This window comes from Centropristis striata, chromosome 6 (assembly GCF_030273125.1).
Source record: "Centropristis striata isolate RG_2023a ecotype Rhode Island chromosome 6, C.striata_1.0, whole genome shotgun sequence".
NCBI lineage: Eukaryota > Metazoa > Chordata > Actinopteri > Perciformes > Serranidae > Centropristis > Centropristis striata.
In genome coordinates this window covers 38,663,146-38,686,553 of record NC_081522.1, presented here as the reverse complement: position 1 = coordinate 38,686,553, position 23,408 = coordinate 38,663,146, and the positions used below count along the sequence as shown (strand labels likewise).

Genomic DNA, 23,408 nt, shown 5'->3' with positions numbered 1-23,408 from the left:
AGTGTTCAACATGCTTATTTCTAGACGAAACCATCTTAATTTAATAAATCTTGTCAAGGTAAATTATCTGTCCATGCAGCAAGATCATTTCCCTCAGATTTACTGTTTTCATCTTGTTTTTAGGCACTTCTTTTGCAGTGTAAATTCTGTGGTGGACTCTGTTAACACATCCATGTGCTCTTATTTCTAATTTATCTTGTTTAACAGTTAATTTCTTATCATCTGTCCATGCAACAAGATCATTTCCCTCAGATTTAGTGTTTTTATCTTGTTTTTAAACTCCCCTTTTCTGCAGTGTTGACTAAGATTTCTTTAGTGCACTTTGTTCTTTTTTTTTCATGCTGAATGTCTTCTTTCCAATAAATGTATGAGCACATCTGTGGTAAACACGAGGTTTAAAGTGGTGCTTTTGCAGGATTCTTTAGAGAAACTATTAAATCCACTAATAGAGCAGACGACTCTGAATCTCTGTAGTCAAGAACAACGTCACATTTAGTGTCCGTAACTACAGATGGGAGGAAGAGGAGACACCAAGATCTTTTTCTGTCTCATCGTTTTCATAAAATATAGCAAATCCCTTTAATGCAGGAGTTATATCGCTAACCCGTGGCTGTAGATTGATCCCTTATCTGTGTCTACATGTGTCCACTCACTGTTGGAAGCTTCCAGCAGAGAGACTTTGAGAACATCTGGATGCAGACTGTGGGAACAGGACTGCAGTTGTCCCCCTAACTCCGACAAAACTCTCCGTCCCTTCCGATCGTGATCGGTTTGAAAAAATACAAAAAGAGGTAGATGTTTTTTTCCGTCTTTTCCCCAAAATGATAGCAGCAGGACCTTCCTCCTCTAGCGCAGCTATTCTCAACCTTGGGGTCGGGACCCCAATTGGGGTCGCGAGATGATTTCTGGGGGTCACCAAATAATTTTGGAAGTCAGTTCTGTCTCCACTGTGTTAAAGTGTTCATGTGTGATTGTGTTTTAGTCTTTTTGGTCACTTAATGTCTTTTTTTTTGTCATTTTTTGTCTTTTTTGGTCATTTTGTTTCCTTTTTTTGGTAATTTTGTGTCTTTTTTTAGTCATTTTGTGTCTTTTTTGGTCATTTTGTGTCTTTTCTGGTCATTTTGTGTCTTTTTTGGTCATTTTGTGGTCAATTTGTGTCTTTTTTGGTCATTTTGTGTCTTTTCTGGTCATTTTGTGTCTTTTCTGGTCATTTTGTGTCTTTTCTGGTCATTTTGTGTCTGTTCTGGTCATTTTGTGGTCAATTTGTGTCTTTTTTGGTCATTTTGTTTCCTTTTTTTGGTCATTTTGTTTCTTTTTTGGGTGATCTGAACTGTGCGTGTGAGATTGTGTTCAGTGAGCGGGGGTCGCGGACAAAATGCATGTTAAATTGGGGGTCGCAACTCAAAAAGGTTGAGAACTACTGCTCTAGCGCTGTGGAGATCAGTCAAGCTTTGTATGATGACAGAACTGGAGACTAAATTTATTTTCCTCAACTTGTGTCCCGTTCTGAGCGACTGCTTTAGATGCACAAAGTCTCAACTTTCAGGTTTGTGGGCATGCTGCTGTGCACGGATGCAAATCTTTTTCTGCTTTTTTTAAATTTGAAATGATGCACTTTGCTTTATATTTATCATGTTCTGTGTAAAAGCAGGATTCAACTGCATGCATTTGTGCATAAATATTAACATGCCTTAAAAACAAGCGTTGCGTGACAAGCGGCGAGCCTCGCTGTAGCAGCAGCAGCAGCAGAGTCAAAGGCCCAAACAGCTACATTATACAGACAGCACACACTGCAGAAAGGTGACTAAAAACAAGATAAATACACTAAATCTGAGGGAGATTATCTTGCTGCATGGACAGATAATTTAAATTGACAAGATTTCTTAAATTAACCCACTGGGGTCTGAGTGTATTTTGGCCGTTTTGGAATATTTCTGATTTTGCCCTTCATGTACCACATAAAAAAATGTTACTATACCCATATTTAGTATCCATTTATTCTTCACCTATATGATCTGACAGTTATTTTCTCACTTTAACCTACTTTATCAACATATTGAGCCCAAAAATCATGAAATCCGAGTTGAAAAATTATACTATTTACTACAAAAAAAACCACAAACGTGCTCAATGAACTGCTTTGGAACTTGAAAATGTAAACATAGGACACTAATATGAACATATAAAAAGGTTAACATTTTAATATAATAAAATATATACAAAAAAGTCCCATAAAACATGTTTATTTATAGGCTTTTTTCCCTTGTTAGCTGCAACTCTTCAAAACAAACTATGTGTGAAATTACACAGAGAGCTACAGCAACGCTGAAATATTTCTGTACTATCAAATTAAAACTATCATATCTTTGGTTTTACATGACCTAGGAATGTCAAACAAAAATGTATTGCTTCATGTGACCTCGTTATTTTGTTAAATGTCACATGATCTGATCAGGACCGCACCATCATAGACCCCTGAGGGTTAAGATTGTTAAATCTAGGAATAAGCATGTACGATTAAAATAATAAATTGACTCTTAAAACAAGATAAATTATCTAACACTTCTTAATCTAAAGTTTTTTTTATCTTGGTAAGAACCAAATAATCATCAGGTCACTCTGCTTGGGCCAGTTCATCACTGCTGGCAGCTTTAATTTATCTGGTTTTAAGAGTTAATTTCTTATTTTAAGTGTTCAACATGCTTATTTCTACATTTAATAATCTTAATTTAACCCTCTGGAGTCTGGGGCTATTTTGGCCGTTTTTGAATCCTTTTCATTCTGCCTGTTTATAACACTTAAAACAATGTTTACCACGTCATGTCGGTATCTTTTTTAACCTCGCCTTTATGACCTGATAATTATTTTTTCACTTTGACGTACTGGATCAACATTTCAAACCCAAAGAAACACAACAAAATCTTGCAAATGTGGACACGAGTTGCATATAAGAGGTAAAATGAGAACATCCAATTCTATATTTTTACACTAAATATATTTGACCTTAACTTTAAGCCAGTATTTTAGAGGGAAGTTGATAATGATTGATAATAATAATTGATAATGTTGGCATGATTGGCGACTCCAGTGGGTTAAGAAATCTTGTCAAGGTAAATTATCTGTCCATGCAGCAAGATCATTTCCCTCAGATTTAGTTTTTTTTTATCTTGTTTTTAGACACACACTCACACACTGGTGGGGCCCAACACGTGGCCGGGGGCCCCTGTTCAACGTGTGCTCTCTAGTTCTGGTTGAGGACTCTCTTCCACGTTAATAGGCCTGTAAGAGCTCTCCCTACCGTGGCCTATGAGTGAACACGCTCTGTGTGTGTGTGTGTGTGTGTGCATGAGTCACAGCTTTGCCGTGAGAGAAATGAAATAATTAAATAAATAAATAAATAAGGGTCCAGGAGCCTCACCTCCTCCGCGTAGGATTTCCCGATTCCATCTGTGGCTCCCGTCACCACTGGAAGGAGACAGAAAGAAGGAAAAGGTTAGTTTAGGTTCCTTCAAAATAAACTTCCACTGGCTCGTGTTGTGTGTGGAACTAAGGAGGGACATAAAGCTGCTTCAGGCCCTTTTGGCTGCAGGTCAGAAATCCATCACCAGAAAGTGGTTAATTTCAATAACTATATCGACTTGTAGAGTTCAGCATAAGTTAGAGGTTGGGTCTTTATATAGATGTGTTTAAACTTTACATGCATGTTTCTGTCAAAATAATCATATCAGGAAACATTTTAGCCATAAAACAGCAGCGTTTTCCCAGCAGACTTGTGTATGTGACTGTATTTTTCACAGCATCTAAACCGAATAAATGGAATAAAAAAAAATGTTTTTAGGCACATTTTGTTTATATAAATAATAAAGATTTATTGTATTGTACTGTATGTCTGTTTGTAAATGCCTTTTCCAAACAAAATAAAAAATTACAAAAAAAGAAAAAAAAAAAAACCAGGGTAAGAGATCAGTCAGATCAGTTCAACTAAAGAGGAGATTATCTAAAGAGGGCAAAAGTTGAACTCCAGGTTTCACTTTGTATTTTCAATCTAAATACCAGATAAATGACATCAGACTGACGAGTTACTCTCCTCTGATGCAATGACCGTTTCTGTTTTCTTTGCATGTTGTCACAGTGGAACATAAAAACCGAACACTCCTCTTTGTTCACGGGCTTACAACACACCTTCACTTCAGGTTCGACCGCTTCCAGCTGTCACCACAACCAGACAAGCGGCTCAGAGCTCTCATCAGGCTGCAGCCTGCCGCCGCTACAGGTGACAGACGAGACACTCACGTGGAGGTAAAGGTGGAATTACAGAGACCGGAGACACGTTCTCACCACTGTAAAATGCAAATATGTCCAAAAGTGTTCTAAAAAATGCAACAGATATGTGGAAAATGTTCTGAATGTGCAGAAACTTTTGCACATTTGAGCTATTTAAGCCGAGGGGTTTATAACTTAACATACCAGGAAGGTGAACAGGCGCCAGACGCACATTTAAAGACACAAAAACACATTTAAAGAGACAAAAACACACAAAATGTGTCATTTGTGCTGATATGTGTTGACTCAGCAGGTTAACTCATATCTACAGGAGAAAATCTGAAAGGAATCCAGAAGGTTTCAGAGCCTCAGTGTGTTATATTCCATTGTGTTTTTAACTGTTGCATTATTTGTTTTCCTTATAAACTTTAAGACTTTTCCACTATAAACCGGTGCATAAAAAAATCACCAGAATGAAAAAGTGAAACTCAGAATGAGAATCAGAGTGCAAAATTGCATGCAAATTTGTTCAAAAATTCAAAAGATGTGTGAAATTGTTCTTAATGTGCAGAAACTTTTGCACATTTGAGCCATTTAAGCCGTGGGGTTGATAAATTAACATACCAGGAAGGTGAATAGGCGCCAGACGCACATTTAAAGACACAAAACCACACAAAATTTGTCATTTGTGCCGACATGTTTTGATTCAGTGGGATAACCAATATCTACAGGAGAAAATTTTAAAAATACAGAAGGTTTCAGAGCCTTAGTGCACTATATTACATTGAGTTTTTAAATTATTGCATGAATTGCGTTTTCCGAAACTTAAATAAGACTTTTTCACTATAAAATGGAGCATAAAAACTCACCAGAATGCAGAAAACTAAGTGCATCTGTTGAAGACCACAAAAAAAAGAGGCCTAGGCCTCTCACAATAACTATATCAACTTATAGAATTCAGCAAACGTTAGAGGTTTGATCTTTATATAGATGTGTTTAAACTTTACATGCATGTTTCTGTCAAAATAATCATATCAGGAAACATTTTAGCCATAAAAACAGCAGCGTTTTCCCAGCAGACTTGTGTATGTGACTGTATTTTTCACAGCATCTAAACCGAATAAATGGAAGAAAAAAAAAAAAGGCGCATTTGTTTCAGCGCGGGCGGGGCTCGGGCAGCTCCTCCACACACACACACACACACAGCGGCATTTAAAAAGGTCTAAAGCAATTTTGTTGGAAAAATATTATGCATTTTTTTATTACACCAGCTCAAAAAAGATACCGTAGAAACGGAGATGCCCGTTGGAGGTATAGAAGGAGCTAATCATTTCCATGTTTTCTGGAACTGTAAAATTATTCAAAAGGTATTGGGTTGAGATTCATCATCATGTGCAGAATGTGTTCTCAATTGTTTTCCCCTTTTCATGTGAAACTGTGTATCTCTGTAACATTAAAGGCAAAAAGCAAGAAATGAGGACTGGATCAACATTATTCAAGAAATCTACAAAATATGGAAAAAGTGACTTTTCAACTAAAATTGCAAATGGACTCATTTTTATAAAACTTGGTCAAAATGGACAGAATATGTTAAGCCTATAAGATCTGACTTTATGTAAAACTGTCGTTTAACTAAAGTTTAACTAATGATGACTGCTGCAAATGATGATTCTGGGTGAAAAAGATGATGCTGTGTGGTTTATGTACCCCCACCCCAACTGTTCCTGTTCTTTGTTCTGTATAAAATGTTAAAAATTCCTCAATAAAAAGTGAATAAAAAAAAAAAATAAAAGGTCTAAAGCTGACAATAGTACCAACTGTTCCTGTTCTTTGTTCTGTATAAAATGTTAAACAATTCCTCAATAAAAAGTGAATAAAAAATAATAATAATAATAAAAAGGTCTAAAGCTGACAATAGTACCAACTGTTCCTGTTCTTTGTTCTGTATAAAATGTTAAACAATTCCTCAATAAAAAGTGAATTTAAAAAAAAAGAATAAAAAGGTCTAAAGCTGACAATAGTACCAACTGTTCCTGTTCTTTGTTCTGTATAAAATGTAAAAAAATTCCTAAATAAAAAGTGAATTTAAAAAAATAATAAAAAGGTCTAAAGCTGACAATAGTACCAACTGTTCCTGTTTCTTTGTTCTGTATAAAATGTTTAAAAAATCCTCAATAAAAAGTGAATAAAAAATAATAATAATAATAAAAAGGTCTAAAGCTGACAATAGTACCAACTGTTCCTGTTTCTTTGTTCTGTATAAAATGCTTAAAAAATCCTCAATAAAAAGTGAATAAAAAATAATAATAATAATAGTAATAATAATAAAAAGGTCTAAAGCTGACAATAGTACCAACTGTTCCTGTTCTTTGTTCTGTATAAAATGTTTTAAAAATCCTCAATAAAAAGTGAATAAAAACAAATAATAAAAAAGGTCTAAAGCTGACTATAGTACCAGTTGTTTCTGGGACAATCTGACCCAACAGAGTGCCGTGCCAGGCCCAGTTTTCCATCTTGCGTCGCAGCACTTTTCAACACAGAGCAACGCCCCGATGTGAAACCATGGGAGGACACACCCAGAGATACTGACAGGCCGGCGGTCAGATCAAGGCTTTATCTAGGAACTCCATCACCAGACACACCCGACCAACTCCACCTGCTATTCAGGGAAATCCTCCCTCTGAGAACGCACGGCGTGTCATGGTGGAGCAGAAAAACACAGCTTGCAGTTTGATTCTGCAGCATAATATAGATAGTAGTGAAATCACAAAGATGAAGCTACAAAGACAAGAGACGGGACATAGAGGTTGCATAGAGGAGAGATAAGACGGTATAGATTAAAACAGAACAAAGACAGTATATAGGATCTACAACAGCCACACTGTAAAAAATGTCCCGTTGTTTTTACAGAGTATGTCCATAAAAAGTACAGTAAATATGTCAACATCTTTACAGAACAACTTGTACATTTTACATCCTAAAACTGTAGTAATTTGAAGAAAAACAAAAAACATTTTAAAGTTGTAGATATACCGTCCTTTACTGCTAATTTAACAGGATGCTGCTGCTTTTATACTGATTATTTATGCTTATTGTGCTCTGCACTTTATATACTTACACTACTGTTTTAATGCATACAATGGCAATGGAACAGTGAATGAATGACATGAATATATTAAGTGCTGAGATGATGAGAATGTATCTTTTCTATTTACTATTTATTATCAGTACGTGAGTGCATTGAATTTTGTTGTATTTCTGTGCAATGACAAATAAATCTAATCTGAATACCAGTAAATTAACATTCAGTTATTATTTATTGTACACTGAATACCAGTAAAATGTACAAGTCGTTCTGTAAAGTTGTTTCCATTTGTACTGTATTTTTTGCAGAATTATTCTGGGAACCACAGCTGCCATTTTTTTTTCTGTAAAAGCAACATCAGTTTTTTTTTTTTTTTTTACAGTGCACTGATCCCTCACTGCTGCTGCTGCTAACATGCTAAACTATGAGATTTATCTCAGTGGAAAGGTGAAATCAGATCTGCAGTTTACACAGAAGGTGGACAACCGAAGAGGACAAAGTGAAATCAGAGGAAAAGGTTTTAATAAAAGCACAAAAAAAAAGATTTAAAAAAAAAAAAAAAAAAAGATGGTGAAGCGACGGAGACAAAGACCGAGAGAGGGAGCTGATGTTCTTCTTCTGGTGCTCAGAGTTCTCCTCACCTTGTCAAGCAAGCAAGCAGAGCTATTTTTAAACATTCACTGCCCATCAAGCCCAGCTCCTTCTGACTGACGGAGGAGGGAAGGAAGGAAGGAGGGAAGGAAGGAAGGAAGGAAGGAGGAGGAAAAGAGAGAGAGAAAGGAGACAAACAGAACAGAAAAGGTTGTGGTGGTGGTACACATAGTTGTGCATCATGAAAATATTATTAGCAAGGCTTGATGAAAGATTAATAGAGGCAGAGGACATTCTCTGGAAGCAGGAAAAAGAGACAAGATGAGAGAGGGGATGCAGAGAGGAGGGAGTGATGACGAACATGGAGCAGCAGAGAGGAGGAGGAGGAGGAGGAGGAGGGTGAAGTGGGGTAGGAGACAGGAGGGAGGGGGGGAGCGAGGAGGGATCCTAGGGGCGGCTAAAAATAGAACTGGAGCGAAGCAAGAGAACGAATGAGTGAAGGAGAAAGAGACAGAATAGAGATGGCGCTGGAGGAGGAGGAGGAGGAAGAGGAGGAGGGGGGAGAAGAAGAAGAGAGTGAATGAGAGAAGAGGAGTGAGAGAGAGTAGCACAAAGTCAAAAGTGAAAAGAGAAGCAGAATCCCTGGTTATTTTTAAACCTCCCCCGTGTTAAGAATGAAACGCTCCGTGGCAGAAAAGCCTCAATGGGCGCGGGCCGTACCAAGCAGCCGCTCGCTGCAGAGGCAGGAGGAGGCGCGCCGAGGCAGGAGGAGGCGCGCCGAGGCAGGAGGAGAGGAGGGAGAGGCTCCATCCACTGCAGAGCAAGATGGCTGAGGGGGGAAGACGACAAGCAGCTCGACAGAAAAGATGATTTTTCTGTATATCATCTAGTAAAAATGAACGAGGATGATCTGCTTTAGGAGGTGCAGGGTTCACTCTGCAAAGAGGAGGTGTTCAAAACCAGATCAAACAGTAAATCTGAGGGAAATGATCTTGCTGCATGGACAGATAATTTATTTTGACAAGATTTTATTAAATTATGATTATTAAATCTAGAAATAAGCACGTTGAACACTTAAAATAAGAAATTAACTCTTAAAACCAGATAAATTAAAGCTGCCAGCAGTGATGAACTGGCCCGAGCAGAGTGACCTGATGATTATTAGTTTCTTACAAAGATTAAAAAAAACTTTAGATTTAGAAGTGTTAGGTTTTTTGTTCATTTTGTGTCTCTTTTGTACATTTTTGTCTTTTTTGGTCATTTTGTGACCGAATAAAAGATGTAAAATGACCAAGAAAAAGAAACAAAAGACGTAAAATCACAAAAAAGACATAAAAAGACAAAAATAGTTATGAAATAGTTATTTTAAGAAAAAGAAACTTAATCATTCAACATGATTACACACTGCAAAAAGGTGTGTCTAAAACAAGCTAAAGCAGTAAATCTGAGGGAAATGATCTTGCTGCATGGACAGATAATTTACCTTGACAAGATTTCTTAAATTAAGATTATTAAATCTAGAAATAAGCATGTTGAACACTTAAAATAAGAAATTAACTCTTAAAACAAGATACACCTCGACAGAAAAGCTGCTTTTTCCGTATATAATCTAGTAAAAATGAAGGATTGTTCATTTTAGGAGCTGCAGGGTTAAAAAATGCCACAAAATCATATCCTGGCTGATATAAACATCATATTTGCATGATTGTCACCAGAAAAGAAGCCAGTTTGGAGCTTATGTGTAGAGTGTTCATCAGTTTAATGAACAGAATAGAGAGAAAAGGAGCATGAATGGAGTAGAAAGGTTGCTGAGATCCTTTTCTGAGACATTTTGTACCAAAACAAGTGACGAACAACAAGTGACTAATTAGAAATTCCTCCTCTGAAGTAAGTGACAGGACCCGTCAACAGAAACTGAGACAGAACAAAAAGAAATCCCATAAAAGTCCAAGCAGAGGAGCCTCTGTGCTGCACCGACCACATTCCTGTCACATGGGACGACTAATAAACCCCGAAGATTCTTCTCCTGCATGACTGAGTTTCACTTTTTGCACCTGTGAGAGAGAATGCACGTATCGCACCTGCAGCTGAACTTTAACCCGACGGAGGAGAGCGTGCAAGAATGCGTTACGCACCAAAACTCCCGTAGAGAATGACTTTATGAACCTGGACCTGGCAGCAGAGAACACCGTGTGTCAGACGGAGCATGCCGAGCATTTCTAGAAGATCAAGAAGGTTCAACGAGTCAACGAGACTCGATTATTTTCCAAAGAACATGTGATACGGGATGAGATATTTTGGATATCGTTACATGAAAGTATGCAGAGATAAAATCATTTTTGGGCCCTAAAACTTCATGAATCCTCCACACAACAACTCCCTTCTTACATATCCAGTAAAGTCAGAGTTCTTATAGCTTTAACAGGAAAATACAAACACTTTCAAGGTACTAAAAGGCTTAGAAAGGGTGGAAATATCGAGTTTATCATCACATCTAAACTTTTACTACAAAAGCAATTGCAAAAAAGAAGTTTGAGAACTCAGGAGGATTGTTTCATTTTGAATATTTAAAAGTTTTTGGGTTGCATGAGTGATAATGTAGATAAAACACCAGATTATGTTAAAAAATCAAGCATCTTTCAAGTAGTTTGGGATCTTACACAAGCCTGGAAGTTTGATTTTTATTGATTTTAAGGTTCAGAATATGACCAGAGAGTCTGAGCTAAACTAGAATAAAAAAACAACTTCATAATTAAAACTTTGATGCCTTTTTTGGGCCCTAAAGCTTCATGAATCCTCCACACAACAACTCCCTTCTTACATAGCCAGTAAAGTCAGAGTTCTTATAGCTTTAACAGGAAAATACAAGCACTTTCAAGGTGCTAAAAGGCTTAGAAAGGGTGGAAATATTGAGTTTATCATCACATCTAAACTTTGACTACAAACGAAATTGCAAAAAAATAGTTTGAGACCTCAGGAGGATTGTTTCATTTCAAATATTTAAAAGTTTTTGGGTTGCATGAGTGATAATGTAGATAAAACACCAGATTATGTTGAAAATCAAGCATCTTTCAACCAGTTTATTCATATTCTGAACCTTAAAATCTGTTAAAATCATTGTAGATATTCAATATCGTTATATGAAAGTATGCGGTTATCAAATAATTTCTGATGTTTTCTGTGTTTCCAGATGTTTGCAAATGATCCTCGACCCATTTTAGTGTAAAACAAACACTTCATTTTACACTCTTCCTTCATTCTCATTTCAATACGTTACTTGTTTTTAATAAAGCAAAAATGTAACAAAAAAAAAAAACTTAACTCCTTATGCAGACATCTGCTTGAAAAGTGGTGAATAGTGTAAGAATATTTTAGCAAAACTTCATCAGGATCATTCCTGTTCTTGCAGGGTGTAATGTACATATGAGATGTAAGTGATAAAAAGCAAAAGACATTAGAAACAACAAGAGAATCTGATAAGTTTTCAGCTAAGGTGACTTTGAACCGTGATATCTCTGTTGTGATTTATTTTTGTCGTTTGTGCAGTGAAGAGAAAAGCAAACAGCTGTTGGAGATGTTCAGATTAGAAGTCTACAAAAAAAAAAAAAAAATTTAGCTAAATCATCCATTTCATTGCAGAATCAAGAAGAAAAATCTTCCAAAACTGTGTTTGTTTATTAATAAAAAACGTATTTTATCTGGCCTTCAGGTGGGAAATTAATGGTGCTACTGGTGGCGTTTCCCCCAAAAATTGATCCTTGCTTCCTTTCACACGTGCAGGAAAAGTTCCTGAACATATCCAGGATGTTCTGCATGTGTGAAAGGTGTTTGAGTGGAAAAAAATCTAATTATGGATCAGAGAGAAAGAAATCAGAAATGATGTGACTTTACTGTAATGCAGCCTTTAAAGCCATCAGAAGACAACATTATAAGAGTGAAAAATCTTGCAAAACGGTGTTTGTTTATTCATAAAAAAATGTATTTTATCTGTTTGATAAACTCTTCACATGTCTGCATGACGAGTCAAGCTTTTGTTACATTTCTGCTTCTACAAAAACAACTAATGTACTGAAATTAAATTGAAGGAAGAGTGTAAACTGAAGATTGTTGAGTGGTTGAGACAGCTGCAAACATCTGGAAACGCAGAAAACATCAGAATTTATTTTTATCGCTACGTACTTTCTTTAAAAGACTTTAAATAGTGACCCCCCCCCCCCCCCCCCCCCCTCCTCCTCGTGCTGTACTTATGAATGACTGCACTCCTCCCACTCATTATATAATAGCACCATTCTCTCAATAAACGTTGTCTGGGGAGTGACTGAGAGTGAAGTGCGTGTGTGTGTGTGTGTGTGTGTGTGTGTGTGTGTGTGTGTGTGTGGACGAGGACACAGAGTTCCTCTCCAGTCCTCTGACGTTTATTTCTTTGTTTTTGAGTTGCAACAAATGCAGAAAAAGAGCAAATCTCTCTATATTTCTGTTTGGGCTAAATTAATGTTTTTTTTGTTTGTTTTTTTGTTGTTGTTTTGTTTGTTCGTCTGTTTTCGCCGCGTGGCTTTGTACTGGTGTATCGTTCATTGTTGTTGTTGTTGTGGTTGTCCTTTATATTATTCTTTGTCTGTATTTGTGTTTACATTATGTCTCATTTGTAAATATGTTTCTGAGTCTTTGTTGTCTAGAATTGTGTTTTAATGTGTGTGTGTGTTTGTGTGTGTGTGTGCGCTCTTGTACTTCCTACATAGTAACTAAGAAAAAAAAAAACTAAAACTAGCAAACTCACTCTATAAACTAACTAAAACTAACTGAATTTAAAAACAAAAATTCACAACAAAATTAAAACTAAAACTAATGAAAAACCCAAAACTATTATAACCTTGCAAGGGAATTCACTGTTCCAATGAGGGTCCTCACAAAGATAGAAGCACAAGAATGTGTGTGTGCACCGCTGCCTCTCATTCATTCCCAGCTAACGACGCTCCGGTTCTCCTTCTAGAGGAGCTGCTCCTCCCTGCCGGCTCCGGAGCGTCCTGGCGGGGGCGCCGCAGCACCGCAGCTCTACCGCTTAGTGCTGCACATCACGTCCAGAGCTGCTGACATCCCCCAGCCTCCTCTCTCTCTCTCTCTCTGTCTCTGTCTCCCTCCCTCCCTCCCTCCTCCTCCCTCCCTCCTCCCTCCTCCTCCTCGGCAGCGGAGCAGCCCCTGCCTGCTGCCTGCTCACTATTCCGAGGGTCTAAAAAAAGCAGCAGGAGGAGTAAAAATAGCAGCGCGCCTGCACTGCCTCGTCTGGGAGCTAGAGCTGCCTGCCTGCCTGCCGCAGCACCTGAATACCAACAAGATCCCCCACTACCACCATCACCAGGACCAGGACCAGGACCAGGACCTGGACCTGGACTTGGACCAGGACCAGGATTAGGCTGCTGCATCCTCAGATACAAACATGCAGGCTGTAAAACACACAAGATGTAGGAAGAAAACCACACAAAGCCCACTGCAACATCTCTGATTCACATTAACTGCATGAAGACTTTATGAATATTCACATTTCTATTAATTCTCAACGTGAAGACGTGCTGAAAATAAGCTGATTTAAGAGTTTAGGTGACTCTCAACAGGGTGAGGGTGGTTTTTTCAGTATTGATACTAAAACGTTGTATCCGGATACTCATTTTCAAAAGTATCAAGTATCTGAAGCTTGTTATCATAGTTGCAGTTTCTGTTTTTTACTATAAATATTTAACCTGTGGTTCTGTTCATTTTTACATGTTGCATTTGTCTTGTTAATAAAAATATTTGTTAAATTCTAAGGTCTTTGTTTTTATCCTGGTGGCATCGAAAATGTTATCAAGTATTCACATTAACTGCATGAAGACTTTATGAATATTCACATTTCTATTAATTCTCAACATGAAGACGTGCTGAAAATAAGCTGATGTGGAGTTTAGGTGACTCTCAACAGGGTGAGGGTGGTTTTTTTGGGGGAAGATTCAACTTCCTATACAAAGAGAGAGCGAGACGGAGCTAAAATGAGCCCAAAAACGTCCCCCCCTTCACCCCTCCCCCCCACCACCAAATCCCCAATTAAGATTCTCCGTGAGGAGAGACTGCGGTCCTTGTATGCCCCGCTCTCGTTACGTACTGTTATGTAATCTGTCGCACCCCAAACTCGCCTATCAACGAGCAGCCCCTCCCACCTCAGAGGGAGAGAGAGGAAAAAAAAAAAAAAAAAAAGATGGGAGGGAGGGAGGGATGCAGCAGAAGATCCAAAGACAGCCCCCCCCCCCCCTCCCTCCTCTCCTCACCCAAACACACACACACACACACACACTCTTCTCCATTCTCCATCCGCCCACCTTCCACATTCACACACACGCTGCTTTAAATAGCAGGGGAGGAAAGTCACATGGGTGATATAAAAGTCGACAGAAATAAAGGCTGATCGGGCCGAGGGAGGGGGGGGAGGAGGGGGGGGGAGGAGGGGGGGAGGAGGGGGGGGGGGGGGGGGGGGGGGGGTGAGAGACAGAAAAAGAGAACATGTACTTCAGAGCTGCCCAAGATAGAAGCAGCATCTATATTTGGGTACAGAGCAGAAAATAGTCCCCCCCCCCCTCGCGTCCCCCCCCCCCCCTCCCTGCTGCAGTCACATTCCTTCTCTCACAATCAATAGTTTCCTTCACCACAATTACTCCGCTCACAGTTTGTTTCCTGCTCAAAAAAAAAACACCTCGTCTCAAACTTCTCCAGCTGACCGTGAGACTGGAACCAGTTCAGACTGAAGCCTGCAGCAGGAGGAGGGGGGGGGGGGGGGGGGGACCTCCTGCTGGACTCTCTGGGGGTCCAGGTTAGGAGCAAAAGTCATCTCCCGATATATTTAGCCTGAGTATCGATATATATCCCCATATTTTATCGCAAAGTGAGAGCAAATGTTCAGTCAAAGCCAAATATGACATGTCACATGTAGTTTTACTGAAACCGCTTATTTAAGTGAACATAAATACTGTATAACAGGAGAACCTATTAAAAAAAAAAAAAAAAATCAAAGCTCCATTAAGTGCATTTAACCCATTTAGGCCTAAAACGCCTGGAAAAAATGCCTGGAAAACCTGCGTGCGGTTTAAAATAACGTATCGTTTCCATTCAAATATTTAAACGTTTTTGGGTTGCATGAGTGATTATGTAGATAAAACACCAGATTATGTTGAATATCAACTATCTTTCAAATAGTTTAGTCATATTCTGAACCTTAAAAACAGTGAAAATGAAGCTTTTTTCCAAACTTTCAAGACCGCGTAAGATCCCAGAGAGTCTGAGCCAAAAAACAACTTCATAATTAAAACTTTGATGCCTTTTTTGGGCCCTAAAGCTTCATGAATCTTCCACATATCAACTCCCACCTTACACATCCAGTAAAGTCAGAGTTCTTACAGTGCAAACAGTAAATTCAAGCACTTTCAAGGTACTAAAAGGCTTAGAAAGTGTGGATATATTCGGTTTATCACTACATCTAAACTTTGACTATAGATAAAACATCAGATTATGTTGAAAATTAAGCATCTTTCAAGTAGTTTAGTCATATTCCGAACCTTAAAAACAGTGAAATTCAAACTTTTTCCAAACTTTCAAGACCGTGTAAGATCCCAGAGAGTCTGAGCCAAACTAGAATTAAAAAACAACTTTAAAATCAAAACTCGGATGACTTTTTTGGGCCCTAAAGCTACATAAATCCTTCACACAGTCACTCATCTGACACATCTAATAACAGCTCTGAGAGTCATATTCGACACCTGTGAACTCCAAGAACATTCTTCTCAGGTTTGTTCCACGTAACTCTGACACCAATACGAGCAGAAACATTTCAACAGATACTCGCTGCTGAACAAACTGCCACTCTGGCATGTTGGACCGCAATCAATGAGAAAAGACGTCAGAGCAATAAACCACAGATTTAAAATATGCTGGTGGTCCAGTATTGTGTGTTCTCACAGAGAGAAGCTGCTCGCTTCATCTGGGGAGTGGAAAATGTGGTCACGCTAGAAAAGTTGGTTCTCAAATCAAATCAAATAGCCTTAATTTTCATTATATAGTTCACTATACAACTAAATTGAAAGTGTCACTGCATAAGGTGCAAAGTTATGACAATCATAACACAAAAAACATGTAAAAACAGTAAAAACATTTGAAAAATACAGAGCTAAACAAGGACAAAAACATGTGATGTAATAAATAAGTATAAATAAATAAATGGCTACTGAAAATGCTATAATTTATAGATGAGGTAGATTGCACATATCAATTTTATTGCACATGTCCGTTTTCTACTTGGTCAAAATCTAATTAAAAACACTACAAGTGCAAATAATAACAATAATGCTTTAACTGGTTTACTTCATCATTCAACATTAGGTTTGTTTGCTGAAGCTTTTCACTTCAAATCATTATTTTACAGCTGAAAGGTTTCATAAATGTATCAATAAGTTTCCAAACGTTATCACATTTTAGCCCCTAGAATTATTTTTAGATAGAGTTTTTGCTGCTTTTCTTTGTTTTATGATGGATTATTTTTGGTTTTAGGTTTAGTTTGTTGGACACACAAGCAATCTGAAGATGTCACTTTGCAATTTAGGCTTTTTTTGGGACTATTATTTGACATTTCATACACCTGCAGATTAATAAATGACACTAATATTCATTTGTTGAAATAGAGTTACTACAATAAGTTATAGATGCAAAAGTGACACTGAAAACTGTTCACACAGACAAAGTGTTAGGCAGAAAACCCAATAACTTAAAATATATGGATATATTAATGTGCTGGAGTAAGATCATGTGCATGCATTTGTTCTTGCACATTGTGTTTTAAATAGAAACAAAAATCATTTAACGCTGGAAGCTCTCCCTCGCTCCACTGGTTCGACTGGTTCGCACAGTAGTCGAGTCCCTTTGTTCTCAATTTCTATATAAAGTATTTGTAGGTTTGTCTGTCATTGAAAAACTATAATATAAAAGAAATGTATGAAAGAAACACCTTAGAGTCTGAAGCTGCAGAGTTACCAGTTCATTTTGTTTATTTGATTAAATTAAATTGCAAATAGACGACTTTCTTGTGGAATCACGACTGAAAATGACGAGTATTAAAGTATTTGAATTCTAAGAAAATACTAAATTAATGGGGGAAATTGTGTCCTTTGTTCTCTATTTCTTTATAAAATATTTGTAGGTTTATCTGTCATTGAAAAAACTATAAATAAATATGAAATAAATAGAATTAGAGTCTGTGAAGCTGCAAGATTACCACTTTATTTTGTCGATTTTTAAGAAAAATTTAATTGCAAATGGACGACTTGTGCAACGGCAAATTATATAAAAACGGTGAGTATTAAAGTATTTAAATTCTAAGAAAATACTAAATTAAGAGAACAACAAACTCAGAGGAAGATGGTGAACACTGGAGAAAGATGGAGGGAAGGAGAGAGAGAAAGAAAGAGAGAGAGGAGAGCTATAGATGAGAGATGCAGAGGATTTTTTTCTCTCCCTCTTTCTCTTTTTTTCATTTTACCCAGCATCCCCGGCTCTGGCACGTGTCACAGAGCGTGTTCATCACATGAACAGCAGTGTTCTCTCTCTCCGCCCACACACACACACACACACACACACACACACTCTCTCTCTCTCTCTCTCTCATAGAGCACTAGGGGGAAGCACATTCACAAGGATGAAGAAGTGGAGACCCTGCCTCAGCTCAAACACACACGGATAAATTCATTCACATGTGCATTTTCCTTACCATGAATGAAGCCTGACGCCTATTCATAAAAAACACTGAAATTCATCCCCTCATAATAATTAACGGCCGCCCTGCGACTCTGATTCGCCCCTTGTTGTTTGTGATAATAATGTTTATTTCTGGAGTCGAATCAAAACCGAGTTAAATTCTTGCGTAAGTGCTGACCCGAGTCTCTGTCACTCTGCTGCTCTACTCATGAATGGCTGCATCCTTCTTATATAATAGGACCATTTTCTCAATAAACTCTAATGTCAAAGGGAGGAGGGGGGAGGGGGGGGGGGGGCACTTCTGAGGCGTGTGTCACGTCACCATCACCCCCCCCCCCCCCCCCCCCTCCCTCCGCTGCAAAAAGCTCCCTTTGGTCTGATTTACTTCTCTATAATGGAGTTTTATACACACGCAACAGAACTGGCTCCTTATATAATACAGGATGCTGGAGGCTAAGAGTGGAGTGAGGAAGAGGAGGAGGAGGAGGAAGAAACTGGGCACTACTACACATTAACGCTGCTCCACTGCAAATACAAGCAGAAATATTCAACAATGCATCGTGTAAAAAATCTGCTTGAATGCCATAAAAACAACAACAGAGTCTTTAAAAATGTGAAACTCCGAGACTAAATCTTTAAAAAAAACTGCAGGAATCTCCCCGTTATCTGCAGCCATTTGTAAATCTGCTCAGAAATTAAAGAGGAAATGTGCATTCCTTCACTGGAGGTTTTAAATAAAGAAAAGCGGAGCTGCAGACGTGTAGAGGGCTGCAGGAGGATGTGAGGATGTGAGGATGTGAGGATGCTGGGTGCAGCAGAGAGGCTGGGGAAGCCGCTTTCACTCAGGCTGCAGTGCTGCTGCTCTGCCACTAGGAGGCTCCTCCACTAAGGGAAGACCAGCAGAGGAACTCCAGAGAATCCCTGCTCTGCTCTGCTCTGTTCTGCTCTGTTCTGTATGTGAGAGCTGCAGAGCCTCAGCACAGAGAGATGTGCAGCGAGAACACGACAGAAACTCAAACGTTGTGAAAAACAAACTCGATTTTGCAGAAAAAAGGGGGCGGGACTAACACCTGATCTACTTTAGAGGTCACTAGGCAAATTTAACCTCAACTATCTGCACACATGAACCTGTCTGACCAGGAAATACCAGTTGTCTCTGTCAGTGTTGCAACAGCAGCCATGTGGGTTGCCTAAAAGGCACATTTAAAGGATTAAGTAAGCACTCAGACGTGACACTGCTTCCTAGAAAACTCCTCAGTCTAAGAACTCTTTCTATCAGTGAAATAAAACCTTAAAATTATTGTTTAATGGTTGCTTTACCAGCAAATATCAGCATCTTACTTCATCATATAACATCTAAATGCAATCCCAGTGGCTAAATATTAAATCTAACCACAACACTTAATAATATTAAGTATCTAAAATGACAAAAAGCCCAATTTTTGTCCAGAATCCAGGTGATATCGCATACAGAAGCAATTTAAAATAGGCAAATGTCATTAACCATAAAGCTTTAAATGTTTTTATACACAAATAGACTTTATATACGAGTGAGAATAAACTGCTGGGAGGTTTATAGAATAATATTAAGTATCTGAAATGAAAAAAAAAAAAAACTCATTTTTTGTCCAGAATCAAGGTGATATCACATAAAGAAGCAATTTAAAATATGCCATATCATTTACTTTAAAGCTTTAAATGTTTTTACACACAAATACACTTTATACGAGTGAGAATAAACTGCTGGGAGGTTTATAGAATAATATTAAGTATCTAAAATGACAAAAAAAAACTAATTTTTTGTCCAGAATCCAGGTGATATCGCATAAAGAAGCAATTTAAAATAGGCAAATGTCATTAACCTTAAAGCTTTAAATGTTTTTACACACAAAGACACTTCCTATGAGTGAGAATAAACTGCTGGGAGGTTTATAGCATGAGGTGTTATGTAACGGCTCAGCTCAGAAAAGAAAGAATTGATCCAGGGGAGAATAAAAATAGCAAACTGACAGAAAGCAGCAGGAGCAGCTACAACAGGACTATTGGTTTCTTTCTTACTGGGCTTACAACTAAACAACAGTACTGAGGACTATTCAGTGGTTTGAATAAAATAGTTAAACTTGTTGCAACAGGTGCCTCAGTCCTCGAGTTAAAAGGTGGAGACACACAGTCGCACCACTTGACGTAAGAGCATGTGCATAAAAGAAATCACAGCACTGCCGAGCCGGCAGGACCTGCACATCTGGTCCAACCAGCTGAGGATGACAGCTCATCCCCAGCACATCCTCCTCCTCCTCCTCCTCCTCCTCCTCCTCCTCCTCCTCCTCCTGCTGCTCCTCCTCCTCCTCCTCCTCCTCCTGCTCACTGCCTGCCATGCCTCAAACCGTTGGCTTGTCAGACTGGTGCCAGGAGGAGAACAAGTTTCAGGGAGTGGCATGCAAGTTCTCATGCAGGAATAAATGATGCATAAAGTCAAGCTATATGAAACCTTAGATTGAGTAAATTAGAATATTTTCTATTTGAAGTATTCCTGCAGAATCACAGCTCCCATTTGACCTATTTTACTTGATGCAATAACCTCTAAAAAGCGTCTTTACTGCACCAAAAAATGAGCTCAAGCCTGAGGAATCGTTTCTAGTTGGTAAGAGTGCAGGAAGGAAAGATCCAGAGCCAAATCTGACAAGATACCGGGGGTGCAGGAGGTGGAGGGAGGGAGGAGGGGAGGGAGGAGGGGGTGGGGGTGATCACAGTTTCTATATGACCAATGGATGACGAAGCGATGAACAAGCGCATGACTCATCGGTGTGCACCGGTATTCCTCCGCATATTCCAGCAGAACCACAAAGAAATGTACATTAATCATTCCTGAAGGCTCCCTACCTTTGCGTCACGCGTTTCATCCCCTTTTTATGGCGCACAGAGCATCAATTAAACACACCATTCATAAAAAAAAGGACGATTTGGAGGCAAAGTGCGTCACGGTGCAGATAAACATCTGGGTTATTAGAAGAAGAAGAGAAAAAAAGAGGGGGGGCAACAACAAGCATTCAAATCATCCGGGTCGCCTGGTTTAGGGGTGTTAGAGACATTATCAACCTATCCCGACGCGGAGGGGAGCGCTCGGCAAATTGCGCAGCAAGAGGCACCAGACGCAGCAGTCTTCTCCAAACAGGAGACTAGAGAAGTGGGTCAAGCCATGGCAGGGCGATTCCTGAGAGACTAGTCTCCACCAGACCAAAATACAGCCACATCTCACTGCTAACTCGCTCATATGTGCCCAAACAGGTAAATTACACAGTCAAATCCAATTAAAAGACGTTTTTTTAAAATCTCATCTACAACATGTAGGGCAAACGGACTGGGACAAGGAAATGTGACAAGGTTGATAGAGAAAGAAACCGACGACAGCAGCAGCAGGAGCAGCAAACACCGCCTGAATATAATCTTACATAAAGTCACCAAAAAGAGGATTCATTAAGTGTTCAAATGTGGCACAAACTGCACAAATGCTTTTAAGAGTGAAAAGCAACGAAAATGATCTGGATGTAGGTCACGTTTTAATTGGGCATATGGGTTTGTCCTACATCATGCGGATGGGCTAATGTGGTTCAGTAGTGCGCTGGCTGGGAGCTCACCCACATAAAACAGCTCTGTGAAAAAGTGCGCATAGCCTGCGCAATTTGGCTCCTGGCTCACCAATGTGGGGCATCCCCCTGCCGCTCACAATGTGGGTGAAACCGCTGAGTGGAGCCCCTGGCAGCAGCCGGGCTGTGTCTGACGCCAGGTTAGAAAAAAACAAGAGAAAAAAACAAACAATCGAGCTAATAAGGAGCATTATCTGTCCAGTCAATCAGCTGCTTACCTGCGCTTGTTACGCAACACAACCTCCCTTTGAATTAAAGCACAAAAACCAGCAGGACGCAGCTCCTCTTTGTGCCAAAGTGAAGTTTGAGCCCAATAACCTCATTCTGGGCTTGTGCCCGTCGAGTCCACCTGTCTACTTTCTGAGCTGCCCTCTTCGTGACCGTCATGTAGGTGGCGTGAAAATTGATGTGACCCAACTCACCTGCCCATTTGCCCAGCTTCGGGGAGAGCAGCTGCCCGTTCCCCAAGACCCAGATCCTGAAGCCTGAGAGCAGCCTGTAGAGCAGCCACAGCGCCAGGGAGGCCACGGTGAACGCGCCGACCCAGAAGAGAGGCGCCTCGGCCCTGCGGAGCATCTCCTCAGCGTTCATCCAGTTCATGGCAGCGGCTCTCGGTGACTCGGCGTGTGTGAGAGTGTGTGTGTGGAGACCTCAATTTTAGGCAATGTGCTCTAATTTCCAAGCCACAACGTGAGAGAGAGTCCCTTTATAAGGAGGTTGTAGCATCACACACACTCCCCCAACTCCCCCAACACTTGTCTAGCCTGATTTAGAGCGCCCCGCCCCCCTCCTACTCCGCCCCGCCCCCCTCGGCTCCTCATTGGCTGCAGCAGCTGCCTCTCCAAGGATCCGCCCCTCCGGTTGGCGCATTTGCATGTCAATCACCTCCACAGCTTCCCCCATTCATTCGATTTTGTGTATGAAGCAGGGTGGGTCCAAGGCAGACCGGGATGCGGAGTGATTGGACCCACATTACGGCAGCTCCCATCCCGAGCCCTGATTGGCTCTCTCCGGAGCAGGTTTGTCGGTTTCACTCAGGATTATGAAACCCTCCAAACCCACGCTTTCGGAAAAAAACTGCCCACACCACTTTATGAATGAAAGGATGCTCTCATTGGTGAGAAATGCGCGCGCCCTCCCGCCCCTCGGTGCCATCTGATTGGCTGAGCTGGTGTCAGTCTGTGAGGTCAGCCTGCTCCCACCTAGACATGAGTCACTCGTCTATTTTAGGTATTCTGTCTGCATCATACTGCTGATAACCACTAAAAAAATTAGAAGCAGGTGCAGTGAGGCACCTTAGCGCACAGATGCGCCCAAGTTGCGCCAGAAAACTCTCCAACTCTGCCTCTGCTGCAGCAGGAGCGCAGGCTGCACACAAACAGGAAAAACTACAACTCCCACTGCAGCTTTCGGCTGTAGAAACTCGCGAGAGTTGCCCCATCGTAGTAAGTTCCCCATCCCAAACACTGAGGAGATGAGATGTGATGTGTGTTACATAAACACAGAGACAGGCATGTGTGTTTCCATCGCTTTATTTCATTTTATAACAAACATTTCCATGCACATGAATAAGCCAGTCATGCTCTCACATGCTGCATGTTTCAGCTCAGCCAGCTGTCACGACTCTCTGGTTCCCCTCCGACCCACACAGCCTGTTTGCAACAGCAGTTTTTTTTTTTTTTTTTTTTTTTTTACTCTCCAACTCTCCCCCTCTGCCGCCATGCTCCCTGTCTCTCCTCCTCTCCTCCTCTCCCAAACTAAACATGAAATCCTGACACAGCGATGCTCTGTGGCACAAAGCAAAGCCTGTCATGTACTCAGCAGAGGGACAAGAGTATAAAAATGTGTCTGCACGCTGACAGCCGTCGAGCAGCTGCTCGCATTATTTGACACAAGTGGAGGGATCGAAGTCAACGTGACGCCGAGAGGAAGCAGCAGCAAGTTGTGTAACAAATTTCAAACAAGGAGTTCAAATTAAATACATTTCTGACCAGATCTGTGTCTCAGTCTAAGTCTCAAAATAAAATAAATTCACAAAATAACCTCAGAAATAATCTTAA

The 23,408-nt window shown here is 39.9% G+C and overlaps 1 protein-coding gene across 1 annotated transcript in view; it reads right to left on the bottom strand.

Annotated features, from left to right (window-relative positions):
- Positions 1-22,046, bottom strand: part of hsd17b12a (hydroxysteroid (17-beta) dehydrogenase 12a) — a 42,774-nt gene extending 20,728 nt beyond the window's left edge. Inside the window, exons 1-2 of the mRNA XM_059335356.1 lie at positions 21,771-22,046; positions 3,419-3,465 (exon numbers count right to left, since the gene is read on the bottom strand). Of these exons, the coding sequence (XP_059191339.1) occupies positions 3,419-3,465; positions 21,771-21,948 (225 nt within the window). The 5' untranslated portion in view covers positions 21,949-22,046. The remainder of the gene's footprint in view (positions 1-3,418; positions 3,466-21,770) is intronic.
- Between the last annotated feature and the right edge of the window lie 1,362 nt (positions 22,047-23,408).